At 35.1% G+C, this 24461-nt stretch overlaps 2 protein-coding genes across 2 annotated transcripts; one reads left to right on the top strand and one right to left on the bottom strand.

Annotated features, from left to right (window-relative positions):
- The first annotated feature begins 2368 nt into the window (after positions 1-2368).
- Positions 2369-13001, top strand: LOC128993194 (nonsense-mediated mRNA decay factor SMG9-like). The gene is made up of 11 exons (XM_054416955.1): positions 2369-2617; positions 3503-3696; positions 5035-5102; positions 5518-5694; positions 5973-6024; positions 6427-6577; positions 7043-7194; positions 8968-9112; positions 9595-9745; positions 10394-10514; positions 11689-13001. Exons 1-10 carry the CDS (start codon positions 2561-2563, stop codon positions 10504-10506), a joined length of 1260 nt encoding a protein of 419 aa, XP_054272930.1. The 5' UTR covers positions 2369-2560; the 3' UTR covers positions 10507-10514; positions 11689-13001.
- A 2365-nt stretch (positions 13002-15366) lies between these two features.
- Positions 15367-18981, bottom strand: LOC128993193 (uncharacterized). Its single transcript, XM_054416954.1, has 4 exons — positions 18919-18981; positions 18158-18264; positions 17538-17699; positions 15367-16649 (listed from the first exon to the last, which is right to left on the bottom strand). The coding sequence occupies exons 1-4, from the start codon at positions 18979-18981 to the stop codon at positions 15449-15451; spliced, it is 1533 nt and encodes a 510-aa protein (XP_054272929.1). The 3' UTR covers positions 15367-15448.
- Positions 18982-24461: the final 5480 nt, after the last annotated feature.

The raw sequence follows: 24461 nt of genomic DNA, 5'->3' as shown, positions 1-24461 counted from the left end.
TAGTGTCTCTGAGACTCGTCCATTTGTATAATCGGAAGCCCGTGTTGGTTACATGAGTGTAGACATATGACTTGTTAAAAACTAATAAACACCCTTAATATTTTTCCCATGAAAATGTAAAACCATTGTTTGTCTATTTATCGGCTTCTCAAAAATTGTGTAACATATTTTAAGTACCTATATGTTTATGCAAAGGGTGTAACTGTTTGGGGCACAGGTTCTGAGACAGCAACCCGTTATTAGAATTAAAACACAACATAGTTTTCTAAACAAGTGACAAAAACACGTGAATGCACCGATGGATTTTCAAGAACTTTAGCTGAAATAAAGGACAAATAAAGCCTTAGAATATAATTCAACTAACTGTGTGTCCTCTAGATGCGTTTAATGACTTCAAAATAACACATTTTAGGATAGTGTCTAAATGTCTCGGTCTATGCTCTAGTTTCAGGAGGTAAATGCAGCAATTACAATTTAGTAATTCTGATCCTTCGTCAGGTAATTCAGTGTTAAGAGAGAGCTATAATGCGCAGTAGGCGGCTCTAGCACCATTACAGCTACATAGTAATTACTAACAATTCTAGTAATTGGACAAATTAAGTTACCCGAGTCACTTGTTGTTTGTGTAGTGTAACGTTACTTCAGGTTTGTTTACCTTTTTGTAGATTTAGTACTAAAAACATTGAATTGAGTATAGTTCAAGTTGTCATCATATTGTAGATAAAGCTTTTTTTTTAATTTTAAAACTTTTTTCTTCGTATCAAATAACAAATTAGGTCCGAATTTTTAAAACTCAAATATGTAACAACTCGAGCCCACGCACAACTCCTTTCCATTACATTAATTTTTAACTAGCCTAAGCAAGCACATTTCAATTAAGTTAAGTTTATACTATTAATAACTATTTTAAATTAATTTAACGTAAAAAATGTATGCAATGCTTCTAGACAATCGTTGTATTTTATTTTTTGATTTTTTAAAATTGGTTTGTACACAATTGTGGAAATAAACTGATTTGATTTGATTTGTAAAGTCTGAAGTTGTAGAAAGATCACTTGAGTGCGCGATGATGGCGATGAAATGTTTTATACCATGTTTAAGGATAGATTTTAAAATTTGTGCTTTACGTTTTTCGGTTGTAATACCATTACCAGAGATCAAGTAATGGTTTAAAAAGTTTTAGTTTAACCAAACCCGTTTTCAGTTGCTTGGAAAAAATAATAAATACCAAAACGGTCTTTATGTAACAAGAAAAAAATCTCGGACTTAAGCTATTAAAGAATGACAATATCTACTAGAGATTGTAATAGTTCAGAAAAACATTTGGCGAAGGAAAATCTTTAACGTTGTACTTAATTTAATAGCACAACCGAATGTAGAAAAAACTGATAACTCGGTTGTTTGTCATCCGATTTCAACAAAGGCCTCAATTTGATTTCTATTTTAATTTTCTATCTTTTTTATGTTAAGACAATTTTCTTAATATTAAAGGTTTTCATTAAACTTGACATTATATTTTATAAATGCCCGCCATATTGGAACGGCTCGAGATTAAAAGTTTTACGTCTTTTTACCTTTTACACTACACATTTATACAAATTTGGAAATTTAAATCTTGATAAATTCCCAAGATATAATGATTTAAAATCACAAACAGACTGACAAACAGAAACCCAGGCATACTGTAATAGGCCCATTCTTATATGGCATTTTATGTTTATTTATTTATTTCCAACGGCGAATAACCAATACTTATAGAAGCATGATGCAACATGGCTACATACAAAGAATATACAAAAATATACAGAAAATACAAATACAGAAATACAAATACTGAAATGTTCAGAAATACACTTAAGAAATGCAGATACTGAAATACAAATACAGTAGTATGTTTGTCTTAGCCCGTAACAAGTCCACAAAATATGTCCAGATAATTTGGAAACATGTTGTACAAAGCTTACATTTTTTACATACATTTTTTATGTCCACTTAAGAGGAGAGACATTTTTAATTAGGTTTTATTGTTTTGTGCTTTAATTTTTATTAATTTATATAACACATCGTATAACCTATAGTAAAATAACTTAAACCAAACATTTTTTCCTTAACATATCTTGTTACTAACTTTATATTCCAAATAAGCTGTAAAATTCAAGAACGAGATATATATTATATACAAAATAATAGTATGAGAAACGTTCTACAATCAATGCTTCATAGCCAATGAATACGATTTAGCAATAGCATTTTGCTCCTCTATGAGTTTTTTTTTCTATTGTCGTTGGGAACCATGTGACGTGGGAGGACTGGGCTGGAGTGGCCGAGTGGAGTGCAGTGGAGTGAGTGAATGTGCGTGCGAGCTAGACAGACAGACGACGAAACGACGAAAGTCAAAGTTGTAAACTTAACCTAGAATAGAAGTTAGAAACTGAGGGAAAGAAACAAACAAGAATCAACAATGAAGTCTTTTAAATAAAATTCATGTATCTCTTTACTTGATAACAATTACATTGATAACTACGGGGAAATTGGTACATTTTAAGAATCTTTGTTTACTATGGCAGACGGAGAAAGAGGCCGGGACTCTCGGAGAAAGAAATTTTATCCTAACAGGGTAAGGGATGACTTTTTTATGCAGTAAATGGTTACTGTTAGTGTTATGAAAATCATTCTGGGTACAGTTTCTTAACTGGGCTATGCTAATCTCTTCCTTTTAGGTCGTCTAAGGGGTCTAGGCTATTCGTGTCTCTTAGATAATAGTTATTGTTACCGTATTCATAATCCAGTAAAAAGGCCTACAGAACAGAAAGTATAGGATGGATGTAAGTATAGGCCTAACAGTTTCTGCAATAATTTCACTAGGCCTATAGTATTTTAATAATTTTGTAGGTAAGCTTATTCCTAACTTAATTATAATTTAAAAGAAAGATTTACTCAACATTCTCAAACAAGGTTAATTAGGTTTATTAACAGTATACGTTTAGGTAATTAGGTAATGACTAATAAGTTGGTTAAAAGACCCAAACAAAATAACAATCTTGGCATTGTGTTTCGTATGTGGACTGCCAGTGTTCTTTTTTTTATGGAATGGACATATTAGTTTCAGTTTTATTGTAGGCTAGACCTATAGTGAAAAAAACCTAAAGGCCCTAAGTAGTCTGGAATGAATCTTTGAATCTTTTAAACAAATCCCGTATTTCATCACTTTATAAGTTAATCCCTAATAGTGATAGGTAACTTATATTGTAGACCTATTGTGTTTTCTGCATCGAGGCATATCTGGCTTGCCAGGATGCAGAAAACACTATAGGCCAATAATATAAGTTACACAATTATATCACAATTAGGGTTGAATTACTGAGGGGATTGCAAGTCCATTTAATTGATTTTCTTCTGCCTATATCTTTTATTTCAGAGCAAAGATCACCATTACCGTCTCTAGATTTTTGGGTAGGCTAATTTTTTATATTAACTTATGTCCGGGTTTTTTTTTTTTTAGGAAAGAGAAGAGAAAAACTACGGATCCAGAAGGTTGCCTATAATCTTGACCAAACCAGATGGAGATAAAGAAGCTAAAGGTGGAAAAAATAAACCCCAAGAAAATGCTGAAAAACCTCTTTCACAACCAACAATAATCCTAAGTACCAGAGATGGGGACAATCGAGCTGTTTCTCCTAGTCAGAGATCTGCCAGGTAATAGGGTATTTTGTATAACTAGTGTCATAGAGGCTTCTTTATGCAGAGTGTGGTAGGCCTAATAATGTGTTATTTGTTGTAGGATTACCAGGAAAAAATTTAAATTAGGCCTATTATGAATTCACCAAGATAACCTGATTTTAGTGTTACAGTATTTTGTTGGAATAAATTGAATGAATATAAGAATTTTTAGAATATTTCAGCACCCAGTGATGTATAGTACTTGCTTGACTAAACGTGGACGAAACACCGTCATCACATTTTAAAACTTAGGCCTACTGTTACAACAATTTGAAGATCGTCCGTGATCCGGTAAAATTCTGATCATCTTCTGAGGTCTCGGGAAAATCTTCATCAAATACCTGTCACGGTCACGGCAAAATTTGATACAATGTGTGCGGTCACAGTGAAATTGTGAACTTCTTCCGCAGTTCCACCAAAATTGAGAACATTCTCTGCGGTCATGCTGATATTGAGTAGGTACGGTACCGCACATCCTCCACGGTCATGGTGAAATCGTAATCATTTTCATGTGGTTACAACAAAATCGTTAACATATTAGAAACTGATGGCAAGATTGAGAACATCATCTGTGGTGATGGAACAATTAATTGACATCTACCTTGGTCTCAGCAAAACGCTGAATATCTTCCATTGTAAAATCAAGATCATCTTCCACGGTCATAGCAAAATCGAGAACATTTTTGACATCATTATTTACCATTATCGTGGTAAAATTGTGAACCTCATCCGCAGTTATTGCGATAATATCGTCAAGTTTAGTCGTGCATCTTCACAAACAATTCTGAAAGTAGATGCTCAGGTTGGCTCGACTCAACCAATGGTTGAGCTTGACCCGATAATCATTTTTAATCTCTCGGGGCCTAACGATTTCTCAGAACAAATTTTGGGCCAACCGCAGGTCCATCCCGTCCCTATTGATCAATAAAGCTTGAATTTGCTATCTTCGATTTTCTTTTTTGTAGGCCTACACTTAGGAGTCACTTTTTGGATTCAGTCTTAAAAAAAACTGTAGGCCAAGTAGACATTTAAAAGTTTTATATTTATCGATTATGCTAGCTAGGCCTATATTTAACTTTTACTGTTAATTTAATTAGGACAGCCAAAAATAAATTTGGCTAATCTAGGTCAATAGGCCTATGTAAATTTTGAGAATATTTAAAATCTCAAATTCAGCTTTCTATGTTTAGGCCTACTTAAAATCCCATATTACTTTCAGACTTCTAGTTGCGATGTTCACTTAAAAACTGCATTAGGGGGATTACCCCACTATTTTTTCCTATTCTAACTAGCCTTAGTACATTTTGTTGTCAGAGGTGAAAAGAAGAATGAAACTCCAGCACCTCTATATCACCTGGCTCCAAAAACTTCCAGCTCAGAAAGTAAGCATCAATTTAATTTGTTAATTCTTTTTTTCCAAATCTGATAAACGTTGGTAAAGATGTTAGTCATTCAATATGGTGTGTCCCAGATTTTGATCTTACAACATCTATTTCTCTTAGCGAATTTCGGTTAAAAAATTACAAACAAATCCTGCAACAGTGATAAACTTATCACACGCAAAGGTAAGAATACTGGAAAATTGAAACATTTATTTCATGTCGACAACATTTTTCCTGTCTGAAGTATGTGTCAAGTGAAACTAACCTATGTTATCAAAGCGTAACTTAAATAAGCTTACTAGCTTAAGAATTGGAGATTCTGATTCATGAAAACAATTTGAACCTATTTCAATTCAATCCAACCTAACTACCATATGACCTTTTCTGTATCAGCTTATGTTTTATGTTTGTCAAGATACAAACGCTCTTGCCCTGCCTCCCGAGATGACGTCCTCTGTGAAACTCATCAATGATCAGTTCCAAATGCTCGATTCCTGCTTGGAATTCCTCACTGACCAGACAGACTTCATCGTGATTGGCTGCGTCGGCCCCCAGGGTGCAGGGAAATCTACCCTAATGTCCCATCTCGCTGGTTCGTCACCTGGCCAACTTGCCAAATAAGTTTTATATTTTTTTTTTGTTAAATTTCCAAACAACTGATCAATTATCTGGGTAGGTGAGAGGTTAGTGTCAGTTCAAACCCTACTTTAATCTACCGTCGTCCTTTTGTTAGAGAGCAGAATCAATAGCACAATGACAAATGGCATCTGGCTCCAGTTATGATCTCGCCTGGAATCAACCCAGTGGTCTTCAGATTATCTCTCTGCATAAGAAAAAGTTTAATAGATTGAGTATTTAGTCCCGTCTCAGTCAAGTCTTGTGTGTACCGTCTGAAGGGAGCGAAACTGACTGAGCTGCTTTGGTAAAAAAAGGACATTTGAAATGAACAGTTTAAATTGCCAGGGGTTCTTTGTGTGTCACACTCAAATCAGACTCTTTGCTAGTTTTTTTCTTATAACTTTGTGTGTTTGTCCAGGCTAAAAGATTTTGTGAAATTTAAATTTATATTTTTATTGTAGTAAGAATAGTAAAAACATAAGAAATAGACATAATTAATTCACAGAATAATCTATGTAGTCCATCTAGGTACACCCAGCCTAGTTTTATTTACAGGTTGAAATGAAAAGTGAGCTATTGTGGGTCTCGTAATTTGATGGGTGCTTACAGGTAAAAATCTCATCCTCTAGTAAGTTTTTTCCATACTTGTTTGTAAGTAATAAGTAGCTAAATTTGTTGCAATATCAAATATTGACATTTTTTCCAGCACAATTTTCAACACCCAGTCTCTGAGTGACCAAATTAAGGGGAACCACTGCACAGATGGGGTTGATTTCTACATTTCCCCAGACAGAGTCATTTACTTGGATTGTCAACCCATCCTCTCACATTCTACGTCTTTGGACATTAACTTATTGGTAAGCTTAAAAAAACTTTGTATTTTTTACAATGAGCATGCTGAACGTCTGAGTGTCTTTAAGTATAGTACCTCATCCTATGGTTAGGCCCTAAATTTCTTCCAAAAGTAAAAGTAATGTTGCATCTTCAAATGTAAAAGTGATAAATAACCACCAGTAGGAAGTATGTTTTTTGTTTATTAATAACAAATTTGGCCTTTCTTAAAGTTGTTTGCAAATGATTGGTCTTTTGTCATTCTTAACAATTCATACACGTTTACTGCTTTTAATTACATTTAAGAAAAATTAGAAAGGCCAACATTTAGGCCTATTTCATTTCATAAAACAACCCTTTTCAATCTTAGAGCAAGGGTTTCTGTATTCTGAAAATCAGTCCAGATCCCTCTTTTCTGTGGACATGATTGGATTAAAATTTGCTCAGTCAGACCAGTCGACATTGTGTCAACATTCAGTTTAATGTTTCAGAAAATACCGTCATCGTCACAGAGTTATATGGACTCTATGTTTTTTGAGAATCTATCAAGTGTGTTGTCTCTACAGCTGACTGCCTTTCTAATGTCCGTCTGTCATGTTGTGTTGTTCGTACAAGATACTTTCAACAACCCCAACCACATCGGGTGAGTGTTAGCATTGTGAATTACAGTTAGTGGTTGTCGGAGGTCAGATCCAAAATTGTTTGATTGTGATGCGGAGATGCTGACTTGATTCTCGATTACAGATACAATTTTGGTACCAGATTAAATTAAAATACACCTTAAGCGATTCGGGTAATTTTCATTCTGGTTTTGTGGGATTTAAATTTAAAAGTTGTAAAATAGTGGTAGGTAGGTATTTTAGTTTTAGCGAATTTCCCATATAGGGAATAAGCTATTACCGTAGTACTCATGGTAAGACCTGGACCCGGGACCGATTTTTTTTTTCGTTTTGAGGTCCCTAGAGGCCAAAAACACCATCCGTTCAAATTCATATATATATATATATATATTTATATATATATATTTATATATATATATATATATATATATTTATATATATATATATATTTATATATATATATATTTATATATATATATATTTATATATATATGTGTCCGTTAGCGCGATAACTCGAGCAAAAATGATCCGATTTTGATTAAATTTGGTACAAACGTGTAAACCTACGTTTATTCGAACGAGTTCGTGAACCAGCATGATCGGACCATGGGAACGGGGGTTTATGGGGGGTTTTATGGGGTAAAAATGGGTTTTTCCCATTTTTGACCCAAAAAACATCAAATTTTGCAATTTCTTTCTAAACTATTTTGTAGAGCTTAAAAAAACAAATAATTTAGTTTATTGAAGCGTTATAATGCGCCTAATGGTTACGGAGAAAATTCCAAAAAATTGCAAATTTAAAATTCCCATGTTATTCTTATGGAGAATAAGTAAACTGTTGTAGTTTGCTTGTTTATTAACATATTTTGCCCAAATTTGGAACATGTTTTTATTTCTTACTAACAATTAACATTTTACATAAAAAACACTTTTACCCTCCCTGTTGCAGCAAACCTAAGTATGTGTTAAACTGATTCTATTTAAATAGGGATAAATGTGATATTTTTAAGGAGACATTTTAGTGTAAATCCAATCAGGCAAATGGAAATTCGCTTAGTCTGCAGGTTTGCTGCGGCGGGGGTATTTTTTTTGTTGTCATGGGATTTTATAATATAAGCGTTTAAAAGGGTAGTAGGCCTACTTCTGCACAGTTTGCATGATTCGTTAAACAGAGGATTTAAACAGTTAATAGCTTTTGTTCGGATTATTTTTACAAAATACAAACTGAGTTATTATTTTATGAGTTTATTATATTAAATATTACCATATTTATTATAAACAGGCGCTCGCCAATGGCGGGTGAACCGAATCAGCCAGCACAATTGGCATTCAAATATTTCAAACTGACGAATCACAAAAGAGCAGCGGTGATTGTGCTGCGTTACCCTGAGAGTAGACGTAGTTCACTGAAACACCCAAAAGTAACAGCACTGCCTGGATCCGTAGCCAGTGTCTTTTTAATGTGGGTCGAAGAGAGAAAATCCCCGAGACCGGGAAAAAAGCATTGCCAGACGGGATTTTACAGGAAATTTTAGTATCAACCTAAACCAAAATAAAGCTCGCATTCTAAGCTACAGGCTGGCAACGATTATAATGTTCACCGGCAATGGCTGAGCTCACACTGACTCTCTGTATTTCAGGTGGTCGGCCGCGCCATCTGGAAGCGTTAGTGACACCGACTAAAGTCGGCAGTTAACAAAGTTATGGATGTTTTTGATTTGCACTGTCTGAAAAAATTATCCTTCACAATAGTGAAGTTATAAAACATAGTCCCATTACTGTTCTGCTGTGTCCAGATTTCTCCACACAGCCGCCATGTTGAAGCCCCCCACCAACACATCTGCAGAGGACTGTCTGGTGGAATACTTCCCTCAGATCATGTTCGTCCACACTCACTGCAGCTCGGAAGACTTCTCTTTACCCAGGGTCAAACTTATACAGGTTGTAAACCGTCAACATAATCTAAATAAAACTTAAGCTAAAATCCATACATTCTCTTGGAAGACTAATTTGAAAATCTTCAAGCGATGATGAAAAAGTGTAGACAGCTTAAAAAGTCTGGAGTTGTATGAGTGACTTGAATAATTAATTGGACATTACATCCATGGACCAGCTGTACCCAATTTTTTTACTAAAAATGAACACTGATGAATGAGCCCTTAGTATTTGTTATGGTTAAAGTTATGGTACTAAAAATGTCATAGTTTACAATAAGGGGTGCCATTTTAGTTTGCCTTAGTTAAAAATCTGATAACTGAGAACTGGAGATGGATTTGATAAATTATTTAAAAAAATCACACCCATCACCCATTTTGTCTTAGGAGTGCTACTCCATTATTGTCTCATGTTATCTTAATTCACAAAACACAGTCCTTTCTTATATCTAAAACTGTAAAGATGTCTAATCTTTCAATGTTTTGTAGGACTGGTACAGCAAAGCCTTCAGCAAGTCTATGCTGCAGATTCATAGTGGTATTGGGATTGCTAATGGAGGAGTGATTGATGCTCTCACTCCCACCTCACTGGACCAGGAGCCGTTGAATCTGTTCCTGTTGCCATCTCTGGTTGACGAGGGTAAGCTCGGAACAGCTGTTGGAACAGCTTTATCTCACTATCAGCTGTTTTCGATTCAATCGTAAGAGTTCAGTTGTGCTCAGGATGTAAGCCAGGAGCGAGAGAATCTAACCTCTATGATTAACAAATCAAATCACTCTCCTGTTTTAGTTTACAGAAAGCTACAATCACTGCATTGACTTAAAATTATTCATTATTTCCAAACAGTCAACCCTAATTTGGTTGAGGGTGACCACCATTGGTGTGAGCGGTGAGCGACGGTAAGCGGTGTCGCTCAGCAGTGCTCATGATTCAAAGTCCAGACCAATTTTTACAAACTACTCTGGCTACTCAGATGATTGATACCATTTTGAGAGCTAATAAATAAACAAAGTACTTATTTTAGTTTTGTGAGCTAATAAGCTTAAAGAATGGTGCAGTTGCAGTAAGACACAAAATAATATGTTCATTTCATAGACCAGAATGTTTGACACAAGCTGTTGATTAATAACCAAGGCAAAGCCAGGGTAGTGAAATGAGTAAATCACGTTTAAGCTCTATTGATAAACAAATATAGGTACTATTCCTGTCCTGGTAATTTGTTGACTGTTAAGAACCTTTAATGAATATGTTTCCATTGCCTTTTAATATTGAGAGGTTTTTTTTCAGAACCTAATGGCCATTTTCAAGGTCACCCGGGATATGAGGATCTGCTTATCAAGATGAAACAACAACTCACTGGCATCACAACGTATCAGCTGTCTACCACTCAACTCTTGTAGAAAAATTGGTAATTTTTCTTAGAATATTCTATTGACTATTAGTAGGGTAATACAGTATAATTAGGAAAAAACGGCCTAACCTCAACATCCAAAGAGAAAGATAACTTTCAACTCCGAACTATTGGATACAGCCCTCGTAATGTATGGTGAAAAGTTCACCCTTTTGAGCCGCAGGTTTAGGGGGAAGTGGGCTAAAAGTTTAAAAATTAGTTGCTTTTGGTCTTTATGGAATAATTCAAAAACTGGGCAGATTACAGTACTGTTACAAAGGTAAAAAATTTATATTTTTCAAACATTTTGAATGCCGTAATAGAATATTATCTTACTAGTCCTGAAAATAGGATGAATGTGGTCATTCCAACACGAGACGTAGTCGAGTGCGGGATTACCATACGGGTCTGGTGAACACATTTTGGACGAGTGGCATATAATATTCTACGCCATACTACTCTAAGATAACTTAACAATAAAAGAATCGGTAGTAATCCCTATTCCCACCGACTAAAGGACCGACAATCACTACTCATAACCTCTAAGTGAGGTTATGTTTTTGTTAATAACCACTCTTTGCCAAATATAATCAGCTGGTTGGTGTCCGGTAAAAAGTCATTACGGTACAGTTTTATTTATTTCATGACATTATGTCATTTGACAGGACATAGAGTCATATACAGGATAACTAAAACTAAAACAGTAGCACGTAATGAAGCCCCATTTGATTAAGCTGGCGGCAAACAGCTGTTTTCTGCACTAAATCCTTGCGTGGGAAGTTTGTTAAAACAGTGTAGTGGTGGTAAAAAAATATGACTTAGTTAGTATGGGAACTATTTTTTTCTAGGATAATGTTTTTGTGTTTTATAAAGGTGAATTGTGATTTCCTCGAATGTTAGTGAAAAGTCCTTTGACAACCTCACTAGGACTCACCTCTTTCTCAATTCAATGGGTACTACTTTCTTATGAAAAAGAACATTCCAAAGGCCAAAATTTGTTTCCTATGTAACCTGAATAATGAATATACAAAACTTCAGCATCCTAGCTAATGGAAATTGGAACATTAGCTATGATTGAGCGAGTCAGTCAATGAAGGCTTTGACTTTTATAATACCTATATGTTTAGATTATTGGTAATTAATGCCAAATTTGGTACATTTTACACAATTATATGGTTCAATTTTGTTGTAGGTTTCACTACGCAATGAAAGTGTTTGAAAACACCCGGAAGAGTTCATTTCGGAGAATTTTTCGGACAGCCGCATTCTACCTTGAACAGCTGATTGGCACCAGTTGTTTGCAGATTTTGATGTTTTTAACAGCTGATTTCGGAGGTAAAGAGTAGCTCCAAAAACACATCCAAGACAACACAGATGTACGGATATTCCATGTGTTGGCATTGCAGAGGATATTCTAAAATATGTTCAATACAAGTTTTTTTAACCTAGAACTTGTTTCTGGTTTATTGAACGAGGAAGCAATGTTAGAACTTTATGTTGGCAATTGTTTAAGAGAACTTGATTAGTTAAAAACCTCTAATTTACTTAAAAATAGTTTTGTACTATTTGTATTGTATATATTATTTTTATTTTCATTTTACAACTCAAACTAAGTTTGTAACATGTATAATTGTGTTCTGATAAGATTCTCATTTCACAGAATAAATAAACAAGATGTTAATGTTTCATTTTCATAATAATTAAATTTAGTAAAAAAAAATAACATTGTATTTTACTCTCTCAAAATTTATTAAACAGACCTACAAGCATCAGAATAGGTTACCGGTATAATTTATTTACCAAATAAAAGTAAACTGTAATGATAAAGGAAGGAAGGAAGTAAAGAATCCCATTTTGGTTGATTGATATATTACGAGGGCAGAAAATATGGAACGTTTCCATCTGACGTTGATGATCTTGCACTTCCCAGTACACATGTGTTCGCCCCACTCTTTCTCTTGTTCGTAGTTCGTAGTTTGTTTCATTGTCTGTCCAATCGTCCTAGCAGAAGGGCCATTGTGGTGCCCATTGTAGCAATCTTTACATTAAAAATTATAGGGTTTTCTTTTCCGAGACAGTTTGGCTCTTCTACCCGGCCGATTTTCATAATTTTGGTATGCACATATAGATTTGCCATTTAGCTTGATTCATTTATGTACTTTACTACTCGACCAAAAAACATACAATCGTTTTTTTTCAATTCTCACTTCAAATAAATATGTACTTCGCCAGCTTTATTACATTACGCTATATGTTTTGATCTAAGAACCTTCAGTAAAATACCAACTTTCATTTGAGCCATTGATTATTAAGTATCTGAAGCACGCTGCTGAATCAGGAATCAAGAATAAATATAATTATTTTAGAACGTATCTGCAATCAATGATACGTAACTTCATTTTTATTTTAGCTATTTTATGTGTCTTGGTCTTAAAATACTCCTAAAAATAAAGGTATTCATTTGAGATATTGATGAATCAGTTAGGTTCATGATACTATATTACTCAATAATAAACATGTTTTATTACAATTAATGTGAATTTTATTTTGACCTGGGCAACACCAGGTTTTGCTGCTAGTTGAAGTTAAAATAGCTTCGAACTTGTGTTCCACAGTCCTGCCAGTTGTGAGGTGCAGTCTGGCATACCGGTACTGTTTCTGTTGGACATACACTTAAAAGCTATACATATATATTTTTCATCAAGGGTGTGAAGTGTGCAGAAGCAAAGTATTAAAATCAATTATAGATCAAATGGTGCATTCAGTTTCAAAATGACCGAGCTAAAGTTGACGTCCAAAAGTTTTGTTTTTTAAAAATGATGCCCTATCTTACATGTCAAATTAAACGTAGGCCTACACAATTTCCTTCAATCATTAAAATATATTTTCCCCCAACTACCCACCCTACAGTCCAACCCGGCTTTTTTGTCGGCTCCTGGTTATGTAGGAAATTTGTTTTTTAGTTGCTCTTTAAAATGTATGCAACAGAAATTTGTTATGGTACAAAATTTTTATTTTGTTCCAAGATGTTTTTGCTGATCAGCCATTGTATTTTGTATATATCCCCAGACTGGAACGATGGCGTCATCCTGTAATCCATCTACTAGGAGGTTACAAATTGTGGATATTTATAGGCATGCACTGTGGATGTGATTAGGCTCCCTGGTGTGAATTAACGTCCGCACTAGTGAGTACTACGACTATCCGCAGTACTATCCTCATAATTAGACCAATTTGTTAAATACAAGGCAAAAATTTGGTTCGGATTCTACTATAAACTGTAGGTCCCTTAAATGCCATTAGCTGTATGGGCGTTTATAAACAGCTTTGTCTAAGGAACATGTTGGCCTTAGTCGCTAACAAGACTACAAAATCTCGCCACTCATCCTTTACTCATATTTGGGTTTAAATATGATAATTGATATTTATTTTTCCTGGTTAACTCCATTCTCCTGCCTACATTTCTTTCAGTGCCATTCTAAAAGATTGTGTAAAAAAGAAACAGCTTAGTTACAGATGTTTTATTTCTCTTACAACTGTCAAAAATCTGGAGAGTACAAGCTATTATTGACCTATTACAAAATCACGTGAGCAAGTTAGTTAATCTATGTTATCTATATTATAAGAGAATAAGTTCAATAAAAATAGTTGAAGAAATTTTAACTTTTGATTACTACTTTTAATATCTATCAGCTATTCAAGCTAAGCAATAAACATATTTTAGTTTTACATTTCACTTTAAAAAATTATTTTATATAACTTTAACTTTTTGAGACTATAATAGGCTACTACCAACTTTTGTTATTCATCAAATCTCATTAACGTAATCTTATTATTGTGCATTACACATAGTTTTCGAAATACAAATTTCAGTAGCCATGAATTTAATTTAATTGTGTCAACAATCTCTTGACTGAAACATTTGTCTTATTTCACAGCCCGAAAGGTTTTGTTTCAGCAAAGTATTTTCTCATACAATTACCTGTTGTGTTCAAAATTTTGATATTCTTTTAATAATTTACGTTTAAGTGAGCTGTAACATACTTTTTGAGATATTAGTAGACTTGTGAGTAACAACATAACAATTAACATAAATCTAAAATACAATCATATCAAACTTATTTAACACTGTCAATAACTAAAAACTTAATAAAATTCAAAGAAACAAAACATATAACAATCGTGTTAACAGAACAGTAAAATTTTAATTTTTAAAGTAGTCAACTTCCTAAAATAGCAGATTCAATTACTATATTGCTCAAACAAACAAGCCTTGGAACAAATAGTTAACAATACGTTAAGACAATGGCTGAAATTGAACCATTGTATAGTGTGTACCACCATCTACAATATCATTATGATACTGATTTCATACGCGTTCGTTAGTTCAAATAAAACTTTTTTGTTCTGCTATTCATTTTGGAAATATATTATTCATACCTTTTATCCCTACACAAATCTATTACTGTATAACAATTACAATTTATTAAGTCCACATCAAGCGGCACTAGAGGTGTGAAAACTGAGCTTTTACCAAGCCAATCTTAAAAAAAATTGATTTTTCATATTGCAAAATAATAAGTTATCTTGTCACAAATCTTTTAAAATGCTATGTTAAAATCTATTTGACAAACTGTATTTTGTATTCATAAACTTGGTATAATGTACATTTCTCAATACCATCTTCTGCAATTGCAAAAAAATAAAATAAAAAACTCTGGACAGACAGTTGTGTAGAGATCATCATCGTCTCTTTGGATCACAGAGTTAGTCTGGTCGTCATAACTGCGGCGAACGTGAGAAATATTTGACTGCGATCTTCGCAAACATGTAATTACAATGATAAAAGATTTTCTGACTTGGTGCCCAATCTCTCGTGATTGTAGGCTAGGCTAGGCTTGAAAGTCAAGCTGCTTGCACACCTCTAACTTGGACTTAAAATTATCCAATGACTACTGATACACACTCTGAAGTAACGGTTTTCTCCGCAGTTCGACAGGTTTGAAGGAATGTTGATAAACTGAGGCCAGTCTCCAGTGTTCAGGGTAATCTTGGCCCGTCGTCCCGGGCCACAGAGAAAACGGAGGTGCCAGAGTCCCGATGGAGTAACTCTTCTTGGCATAGGGAAGTTTCATCTTCGGAACGTGGACAGGTTTTGAAGATTGCGCTCTGGAAGAAGTGCTGCTTAAATCTTGACTGTTATTCATGCTACTGTTCCCACTACCGTTGTTCGGTTTGCCCGCTTTGAAAGCCATTTTGTACTCAGATTTTGACCTTTTCTCGTCTTTGACTGATTCGGAGGGAGAAGTTTTAGTATCACATGCCATACAGGGTCGGTTGTTCAGCAGTCTATTTTTACTTTTACTGTCGCCGTTGGTTTGTACTCCGATGTTGGCTAGGTTGGGTGAACTTTGATAGTGTTTCTGTTTAGACATCTTATGCGAATCGATATCTGATGATTTCAAAGATTGTTGACCGCTCAAACTTTTTCTTCTCATGTGATCGGACCCGGATGATGTTTTCCTTGTGCCGAGTACGATATTCGGATTATTGTTTTCTTTTGTGTTGTTGTTGATTATATCCATTACTGCTGATGGATTTGACCGCTCTTGTAGTCTCTTTAGTTTGTCTTGTAGTTGCTTCGCTTTTACCTCATCACCCCAAGCTGTCTTTGGTCGAGATCTCGCCCTGTCTGCGCTTTCTCTAGATATCGTCTTTAAACTGTCAACTGAATGTCTCTTCTCCATTTTACCGTCTCCTGTCGAAGGTCTTGGGGTTCTCATATCTTCGTGAGGTGTCGGAGGTTGATGAACCAGAGCAAACACAGCTGGTGCAGCACTTCCGTTGCTTCCGTCAATGTGTGGCGAGCGCTTCGGTTCATCAGAAGGGTGGACAGGTTTAAAGTCCCAACACAAAGCTAGCTCTATTTCTGACATGTGCTCTTTCCGCTTCGGCTGAGATGTTTTTGGACGGACCTGCTCATCGCGAGACTCCCTCCGGTGGATGTTGCCAGCAGTTTTTGGTCTGTACACTTTAAGTTTGCTACACTGTGTTGGAGCTGGTGCCCCGTAACCTTTGACCCCCACAGCTGCGGCTCGAGGCTGGACATTTAGGCCCATGCCAGGGTGCTTTGTTTGCTTCAGCTGCAGTGACCTAATAACCATGAAAACAAAAGTAGTAGTATTTAACAAAACTGTGAGTCTATAGTCATTTCGTTCTTAGGAAGAAAGTTATTTATTGAAAAACTTAGATTCGTTCTTAGTGTGAATAACATCAACATTTTGTTTAGTTAACTCTGTTGCGATCTTCATCCCAACTAATAATTGTTAGTTATATAGACAAGACAATTATTTGTTCTTACTTCTTATCTTGTAGCCTACTTTTAATGTTTATGTATTAATTGCCTGCTAAAATAAGTTTTTTGTCACAGAGCAAATTTACCTTCCCAATCTATGGATTGTTGACAAGGCTTACTGGAATGGGAAAGAGTTCATCCTGCTACAGGAAACACAGTTTATGCTCGATAATAATGTTTCACTAATAAAGTGCAATGTTCATGTTTCTCTGGCCGAATTTAAACTAAAGAAATTCCTACTTGGAGCGATGACCTCAGGTCCTTTGGAAGCAAGAACATTTGACCTAGAGCCAATTTTTTGCGTCTCGCTCAAATGTAAATAAAGTTTATGACTGTTAAAAATTAAAATTATTGTGTATAAACATAAACTGAAATTTGTATTTATTGTGCCAGGAAAATCTCTTTGACTCAGAAGAGTCTGCTATTATAAAATCCTTCAAACAAAAACAAGGCTCTACTTTTCCCATATTTTACTTAATTTACCTTCCCAATCTGTTAAAGGTAACATATTAAATATGGGGGAGCGAGTTGGACTAGGGATAGAGTGCTATACTTCGGTGTCCAAGGTCTGAGGTTCAATCCCCACCAGTCACCAATGGATTTTATCTATGCCATAATGCCACGTCCCTCTAGGCATAGCTTAACGTAATGTGTAAAACAGTTCTGGAGTAGTGCCTGAGGTTCACCTGTACAAGCTGTCCTCAATAGTGTCAGGCAGCGGCTGATGTTTCTGGTTCTCTAGTTTCAAGTTCTTGGCGTGCTCAGCGCTGCAGTAGACACTGGCTAGAGGAGGGCCTCTACAATCCAGCTCGTCTACTTCCACACCGGAGTCATGAGGGGACGAATCCCTGCAATCATTATACCCAGTCACTATAAAACATTAGTACAGTTTCATTCAATAGCCAAATTGCTACCTGTGTAAGTTAAAGCTTAGTTAGCCCTTATAGAACATCTTATGTGTTTGCCACTTGCTTCTAGTTCTGAACAGGTTTAAAACACTTAAAATGTACTATTTACTTCAAATTTTCAAATTTTTAGGTGAGTTAGCTAAACATTGTGTAAATTATGAGAGGGAATGAGAAAGATGAGACAATGGCTCCCAAGACTAACAAAGAGACACACCACTATACGCTAGTGGTATTAAAATTAATCCAATAGCAATACTTGTGTACACAGAATGGAAATGTTTAATTTACCTACGGACTACGTCTTAACTCACATGCGAGTTAGTGGCAATTGGTCCAGTGTCTTTCAATTTTAAGCAAGTGCAGTTTGCAATTTAGAACAAATAATTGATATGACTCACCTCCTCGAGCCGTTATGATCATGATGTTGGTCCTTGTTTACCGGCGAGTGAACATTCTTTGTGTACTCATTAATATCATCCTGTACATTCTGAGACGTGTTGATGACCTTAAATATAAATGTACATGTGTTCAATTCAGAGAAGAAATCAGCACTCCTACAAACTCTATTGTACTATCAAAAATAACATTACTGCTTTAAACTCCTCACTTCTTTCTAACTTTTCCTAGTTTTACTATTATTAACATTAAAATTTAAATTCTTATAAAAGAAGTTCCAATGGACTACACAAACATTTTTAAATGCTCAACCTAAGTGCTGTAAAGATTTCACACATCCTCAACACTTCCTGAGTCCTCTCTGATATAGTTAAGTTACCATTTCCACAGGTGAACTCCTCAGAAGTGGCACATCAGACCTGACCTGAGACAGGATTCTAACACTTGCTCTGCAGGGTTGTCTCCTCCCAAGGAGATCGCTTAACTATTGAACACCTAATGGTTTACTGCTCCAACAATACTAATAAACTCAACACCTTATAGTTCTGGACAAGCTAATTTAAACAATTGACCATTTTGTTTATTGATTTGGATGATAGACAAAGACATCTCATGAAAACAAAAAAATATGATAAGATTACAATCAAAGAAGTTCATCATCGAAGACAGGCCATCTTGACCAAAAGTGGTATATTTTGCACTCCTCTGCGTTGTCAATCATGCACATTGTAATAATAATCATGCAGATTACAAAATCATTCACCTCTAGAGACCTTTCGCGAGCCAGTGAGCGCGAGTAGTCAAGTTCATGATGCTTGTCGATCATTGACGGGTAGAGGATTCAGGCGTCGTAAACTGTCTTGTGGCCTTAACTGATGCTCCGATTGATCCTTATTTGATGACTTCTGAGCAGCATTAAACAATCGTTAATGAGATAAGATTTACTTATCATCTACTTGTCATAATTTTATAAGATAAAAAGTCAATGTTCTTCCTGAGGTAAAAATCTAAGATCACAATGTACTCGTAAATTATAAATCTATGAAAAAGCACTACAAATCCATTTTTTTTTTACATTGTAATGATTTTATTTAATTATTACAATTCTGTATTGTCACATTTTCTGCTCTTTTAAAGCTGTTTTTGTTTTCGGTTTACAAACAATTTCATAGATAAAATTGTATCAAAAATTGATTCACATTTTTCCCAATTTATACTCCTAAATAACAAGGAGGATACAAGTCTTTTGTTACTTTCATTTCTGTTGATGACGAAGCGCTCTGAAAGAAAATGGCACAGTTAGAATAAACTAAAAACTACTAACAGTGGTACGAAATTAAAATAATTTTAAGGTATGGAAAATTAAAGATGTTTCCTAAATATTTCTGTTTTATTTCACTAAATTATTGCACTACAGTCGGGACCACGTAAGTTTGCAGTTGAGGGAGGAGCCTATTTACCATGTAGTTTGAATGAACCAATGAGAACCGCGTGGTGTTGCCAAATCTAATAATACCAGCTGATTTGAAAATATTGCTTGGTATATTTTAATTAGTGGTGTCAACGGTCGATGTGGCAACGTCGCACTAGCCTTGTCTTGTGATTGGCTGCCGCCAACTGTGTAGTGAATAAAATCTACAGTCAATGATAAATACAACTAAACTTAACTCACATGATTAATTATTTAATATGTTTACTGGCATATGTTATTAGTAAATACTCAGATTTGTTTATATTCCATTATTGTTCATAGTTCAGTTTTCAGATGAATAAAACCCTTTATTCTGATTACAATTAATCTGGGGTTTTCTTTCATTACAATTTATTCATCTGAATTATTCAAATGTTAGATTATTTATAATTTAATTTTCCTTACCTCTAACTCTTATACTATGGAAAGATTTCTAAAACCAGATAGATTTGACACTGATCCAAGTTCTCCCAACAGTGCTAAACTTTGGAAACATTTCCTAAAAACATTTGAAAGTTTTGTAAACAAACTTGGAACAAATGAAGAAAGAGTAACTTCAGAAGACAAACTGAACCTTTTAATTAATCATGTTTCCCAACCTATCTTCGAATTCATAACTGAATGTAATACCTATGATGAAGCCATCAAGATTTTGAACAGTATATTTATAAAACCAACAAGTGAAATCTTCGCAAGGTACCAGTTAGCATCACGTAAGCAAAAATCAGGTGAGACTATCAGTGAATACCTACTATCCCTAAAAGTTCTAAGTAAGGAATGTAAATTTTCTGCAGTCACTGCTGAAGAACATAAAAACAACTTTATTCGGGATGTATTTCTTAGTGGAATTTTATCTTCTTCAATAAGACAACGGCTTTTAGAAAATACTCTATCTCTGGAACAAGCTTGTAATCAAGCTCTAGCTTTGGAAGCTGCTCATAATCAGTCAGTCTGCTATTCTAATGTCGATCCTGTTGTAAATGCTACTTCATCTGTAAATTCTGCTTCTGAGAATGATGTGTCACAGCTTTCAGCAACAACCTCTAAATGCTACTTCTGTGGATACGGTAGACATCCACGTGCATCATGTCCAGCTAAAGATGCAGTCTGCAAGAACTGCTCTAAAACAGGCCATTATTCAAAAGTCTGTAGGTCTAATCTCAAAAAGAGTAACAATAAAGCTTCTAACGCCGTTACGACTGATCCAAATGTCGTTGCTACTGTGACAGCAGCTTCACCTTCTTGTTTAAAACGAGCTGTGGTACCAGTCACTGTAGATAATCTTCAAGCCGATGCATTAATAGATACAGGAAGTTCAGAATCTTTTTTAAGTGATGCATTTGTTTCTAAACATAAAATTAGACTTTTCCATAGTTCTGGTAGAGTTTCAATGGCATCCACTTCACTTAGCTCTCAAATTGTTGGGTATTGCATTGTAAATGTAAGGCTTTTAGAACATTCATACATCAAAGCAAGAGTGGCGGTTTTGAAGGATCTATGTGCTGACGTTGTGATAGGTCACGATTTGTTAAAACATCACTCACAAATTCAGATGGATTTTGGAGGACATAAATCACCACTAAACATATGCGCTCTAGCTCATGCTCAAATTGATCCTCCGCCTTTATTCAGCAATCTTACTGAAAACATAAGACCTATAGCGACTAAATCTCGCAAACATTCAATGAATGACAGCCTCTTCATTCGAAGCGAAGTTCAAAAACTTTTGTCGGAAGGAATAATTGAAGAAAGTCGATCACCATGGCGGGCTCAAGCTCTAGTCACAACCAATGAAAACCATAAGAAACGAATGGTTATAGACTATTCTCAAACTATAAACCGCTTTACGCTGCTGGATGCTTATCCACTTCCTAGCATAGAAAGCGTAGTTTCTAAAGTATCAAAATACTCAGTTTTCAGTACCATCGATTTATCTAGTGCGTACCATCAGATTCCTATTAGAGAGGATGAAAAGCAATATACAGCTTTTGAAGGTGATGGTAGACTTTATCAATTCACCAGGATTCCATTTGGGGTCACAAATGGAGTAGCTTGTTTTCAGAGGGTAATTGATGATATCATTCGAACAGAAAATTTAAATGGAACTTTTGCATATCTCGATGACATCACAGTATGAGTGAAAATTTAAAAACGTACGTTTTCATGTCCCTGGCCTTTTACTTCGTAGATACTGGATTTGTAGTTTATTATTATGTGTTTTAATATTTTTTGGGACGGGGGCAACATGTTACACACATTCATTTGGTTTTAAATAGGTTCTAGGTATTTTTTTCGTATTTTTAAAGTCTCGAAATTCACGACCATGACGTGTCCCTAGGGAACATTTTCCAACTTTCACGCTGTTTTTAGACTAATTATTCATGCTGAAATATATAAAGCCATATTTTTATGTCATCAATGGTTATTAAACTTACAAAAAAGGAGCATATTATAATTTTGTTGTCATTACAAACTGACTACCATGACAAAATAAGTCTGTCCCTCGATTTGGCGTCACGACCATTTGGGAAAAATTTTCAACTTTGGAGCGCGACAGTGGCAAGCCTGGCGTCGATGGAGTCAGTTGGTTTTAGAGACTAGTTCGGGGTGTATGTCAGGATTGTAGTGCCGGTCGTTTCGAGTTGAAAGGAGGAATTACAAGATTAATAAAGGAAAGATTGTGTTTTTTGTAATTTTGGTGTGTCCATGACCGTACGTAGTCATTCGATGAAGTAGACATGGTGTTAATTTTTGTTTATAAGATATTTCAATTGCTAGATTAACCTAGAAGTCCACTTTGTATCCTCGAACATGAGGTGCAGGGCTACCGCCAGAACAGAGCCAAATAACACGTAATTTCACGACCAAAGTTTCACGACCATCGCGGGTTTTTTCACGACCAATCCAGCCTTATGGATTATAGTGTGTTTGGTCGTGACAATAACTTTAATATAATTGTAAATTGAACAGTTTAGTTCAATTGAAACACATATTTTTATTATAACTAACAGGATAATTGAAGGATTGTTTAGAAAGATTTAGATTATTCCAGATAATTCACGACCATACCGCTTGTCCCTGACCATCACGTTTATGATTTCTATCATAAAAATTTCAAAAATTAAAATATCGTCATATTTCAATGTTTTATACACAAAAGAAGCACACCTCTATACAAACATAACGATTTTTCGGGTCTCAGGTAAGTTTTTTCGGAGTTATACAAACTTAAAAAGATTTTATTGGCTTTTTTTCAATTTTTTGAGTTTTTTTATTTTTTTCTAGAAAGACCAAATATACCAAAAGCTCAGTGACCTTTTTATTGTATAATGGTCATAAAAGTAAATAAGTTTATAGCAAAACATAGTTATAAAAATAATATTAACTGTTTTTAATATTCATTTAAACGTCCGTTATGGTCGTGACAGGATTTTGTGTTTTTCCACTAAAGATGCTCTTTTAAAAAGAAACTACCAAAGATATTGCGTTACCATGGGCATTTTATGAAACTTCAAATGTTAATGAAATAAAAATAATAATAAAAGTTTTGAAAAAAAGGGGAAAAGAATTTGCAAAGTGCTTTTCCTGAAAACGTACGTTTTTAAATTTTCACTCGTATGCGGAAATGATCAACGTGACCATGATGCAAACTTAGACAAATTTCTTGAAGCTGTCAAGAAATATGGCCTTACTATTAATGAGAACAAAAGCAGGTATTCGCTAAAGTCAATAAACCTCTTGGGATATGAGATAAGTAATAAAACCATCCGGCCCGATCAAGACAGACTGAAACCATTACAGAATCTACCGCTGCCTACAGACACTGCTTCACTGAGAAGAACTATAGGTATGCTGTCTCACTACTCAAAGTGGGTCCCCCATTACTCAGAAAAAGTCCATTGTTTAATACAAACTAAAACGTTTCCAGTTTCATCTCAGGCTGCCACAAGCTTTGAAAATCTGAAGCAAGAAATAATCAAATCAGCTATTTCTGCTATTGATGAGGATATCCCCTTTGATGTTGAAACTGATGCATCCGAGCATTCAATTGCAGCAAGCCTTTCCCAGAACGGTCGACCTGTTGCATTTTTCTCAAGAACCTTATCATCAAGTGAACAAAGACACTCTGCTGTTGAAAAAGAAGCTTATGCTATTGTCGAAGCTCTGAAAAAGTGGCGACATTTCCTTATTGGTCGACACTTCAAACTCATTACGGACCAAAAATCTGTGTCCTTCATGTTTGATAACACCCACTCAAGCAAAATCAAGAATGAAAAAATACTTAGATGGCGTTTGGAGCTTGCATGCTATAGTTATGACATTATTTACAGGCCGGGAAAACAAAATAATGTTGCTGATACCTTATCCCGAGTCTGTGGATCAACCAATTCAAACAAGCTGCATCAACTGCATGCTCAACTTTGTCATCCAGGAATCACAAGGATGGCACATTGGGTGAGAAGTCGGAATTTACCATACTCCTTGGAAGAAATAAAGAGAATGACTGCTTTGTGTCCCACCTGTGCGGAAATAAAACCTCGTTTTTACAGACCTCAGGAAACAACTCTTATAAAAGCAACTGCTCCATTCGAAAGGTTGAATATAGATTTCAAAGGACCATTGCCAACAAATTCTAAAAATAGGTACTTGCTGACTATAGTAGATGAATTTTCACGCTTTCCATTTGCGTTTCCGTGCCAGGATATGACGACTAACACAGTGATAGAAAAGCTATGTAATTTGTTTTGCTTATTCGGTCTGCCTTCTTTTATTCACACTGATCGAGGCGCATCATTCATGTCAAGAGAACTAAAAGATTTCTTAAACTCTAAAGG

This window comes from Macrosteles quadrilineatus, unplaced genomic scaffold, assembly GCF_028750875.1.
Source record: "Macrosteles quadrilineatus isolate MER2022 unplaced genomic scaffold, UCM_ALF_1.0 Scaffold_4__1_contigs__length_99947679, whole genome shotgun sequence".
Taxonomy (NCBI): Eukaryota; Metazoa; Arthropoda; class Insecta; order Hemiptera; family Cicadellidae; genus Macrosteles; species Macrosteles quadrilineatus.
Note: the sequence above shows the minus strand (reverse complement) of the source record. Positions and strands in the feature narration are given on the sequence as shown.

Coding starts and splice junctions, on each gene's coding strand:
- LOC128993193 (XM_054416954.1), bottom strand. CDS start 18,981: ATGATCGACAAGCATCATGAACTTGACTACTCGCGCTCACTGGCTCGC. Junction 18,265..18,918: donor CTCGCGAAAGGTCTCTAGAG/GTGAATGATTTT, acceptor TTTATATTTAAG/GTCATCAACACGTCTCAGAA. Junction 17,700..18,157: donor GATCATAACGGCTCGAGGAG/GTGAGTCATATC, acceptor TAATGATTGCAG/GGATTCGTCCCCTCATGACT.
- LOC128993194 (XM_054416955.1), top strand. CDS start 2,561: ATGGCAGACGGAGAAAGAGGCCGGGACTCTCGGAGAAAGAAATTTTAT. Junction 3,697..5,034: donor CCTAGTCAGAGATCTGCCAG/GTAATAGGGTAT, acceptor TTTTGTTGTCAG/AGGTGAAAAGAAGAATGAAA. Junction 5,695..5,972: donor CCTAATGTCCCATCTCGCTG/GTTCGTCACCTG, acceptor GTCCCGTCTCAG/TCAAGTCTTGTGTGTACCGT.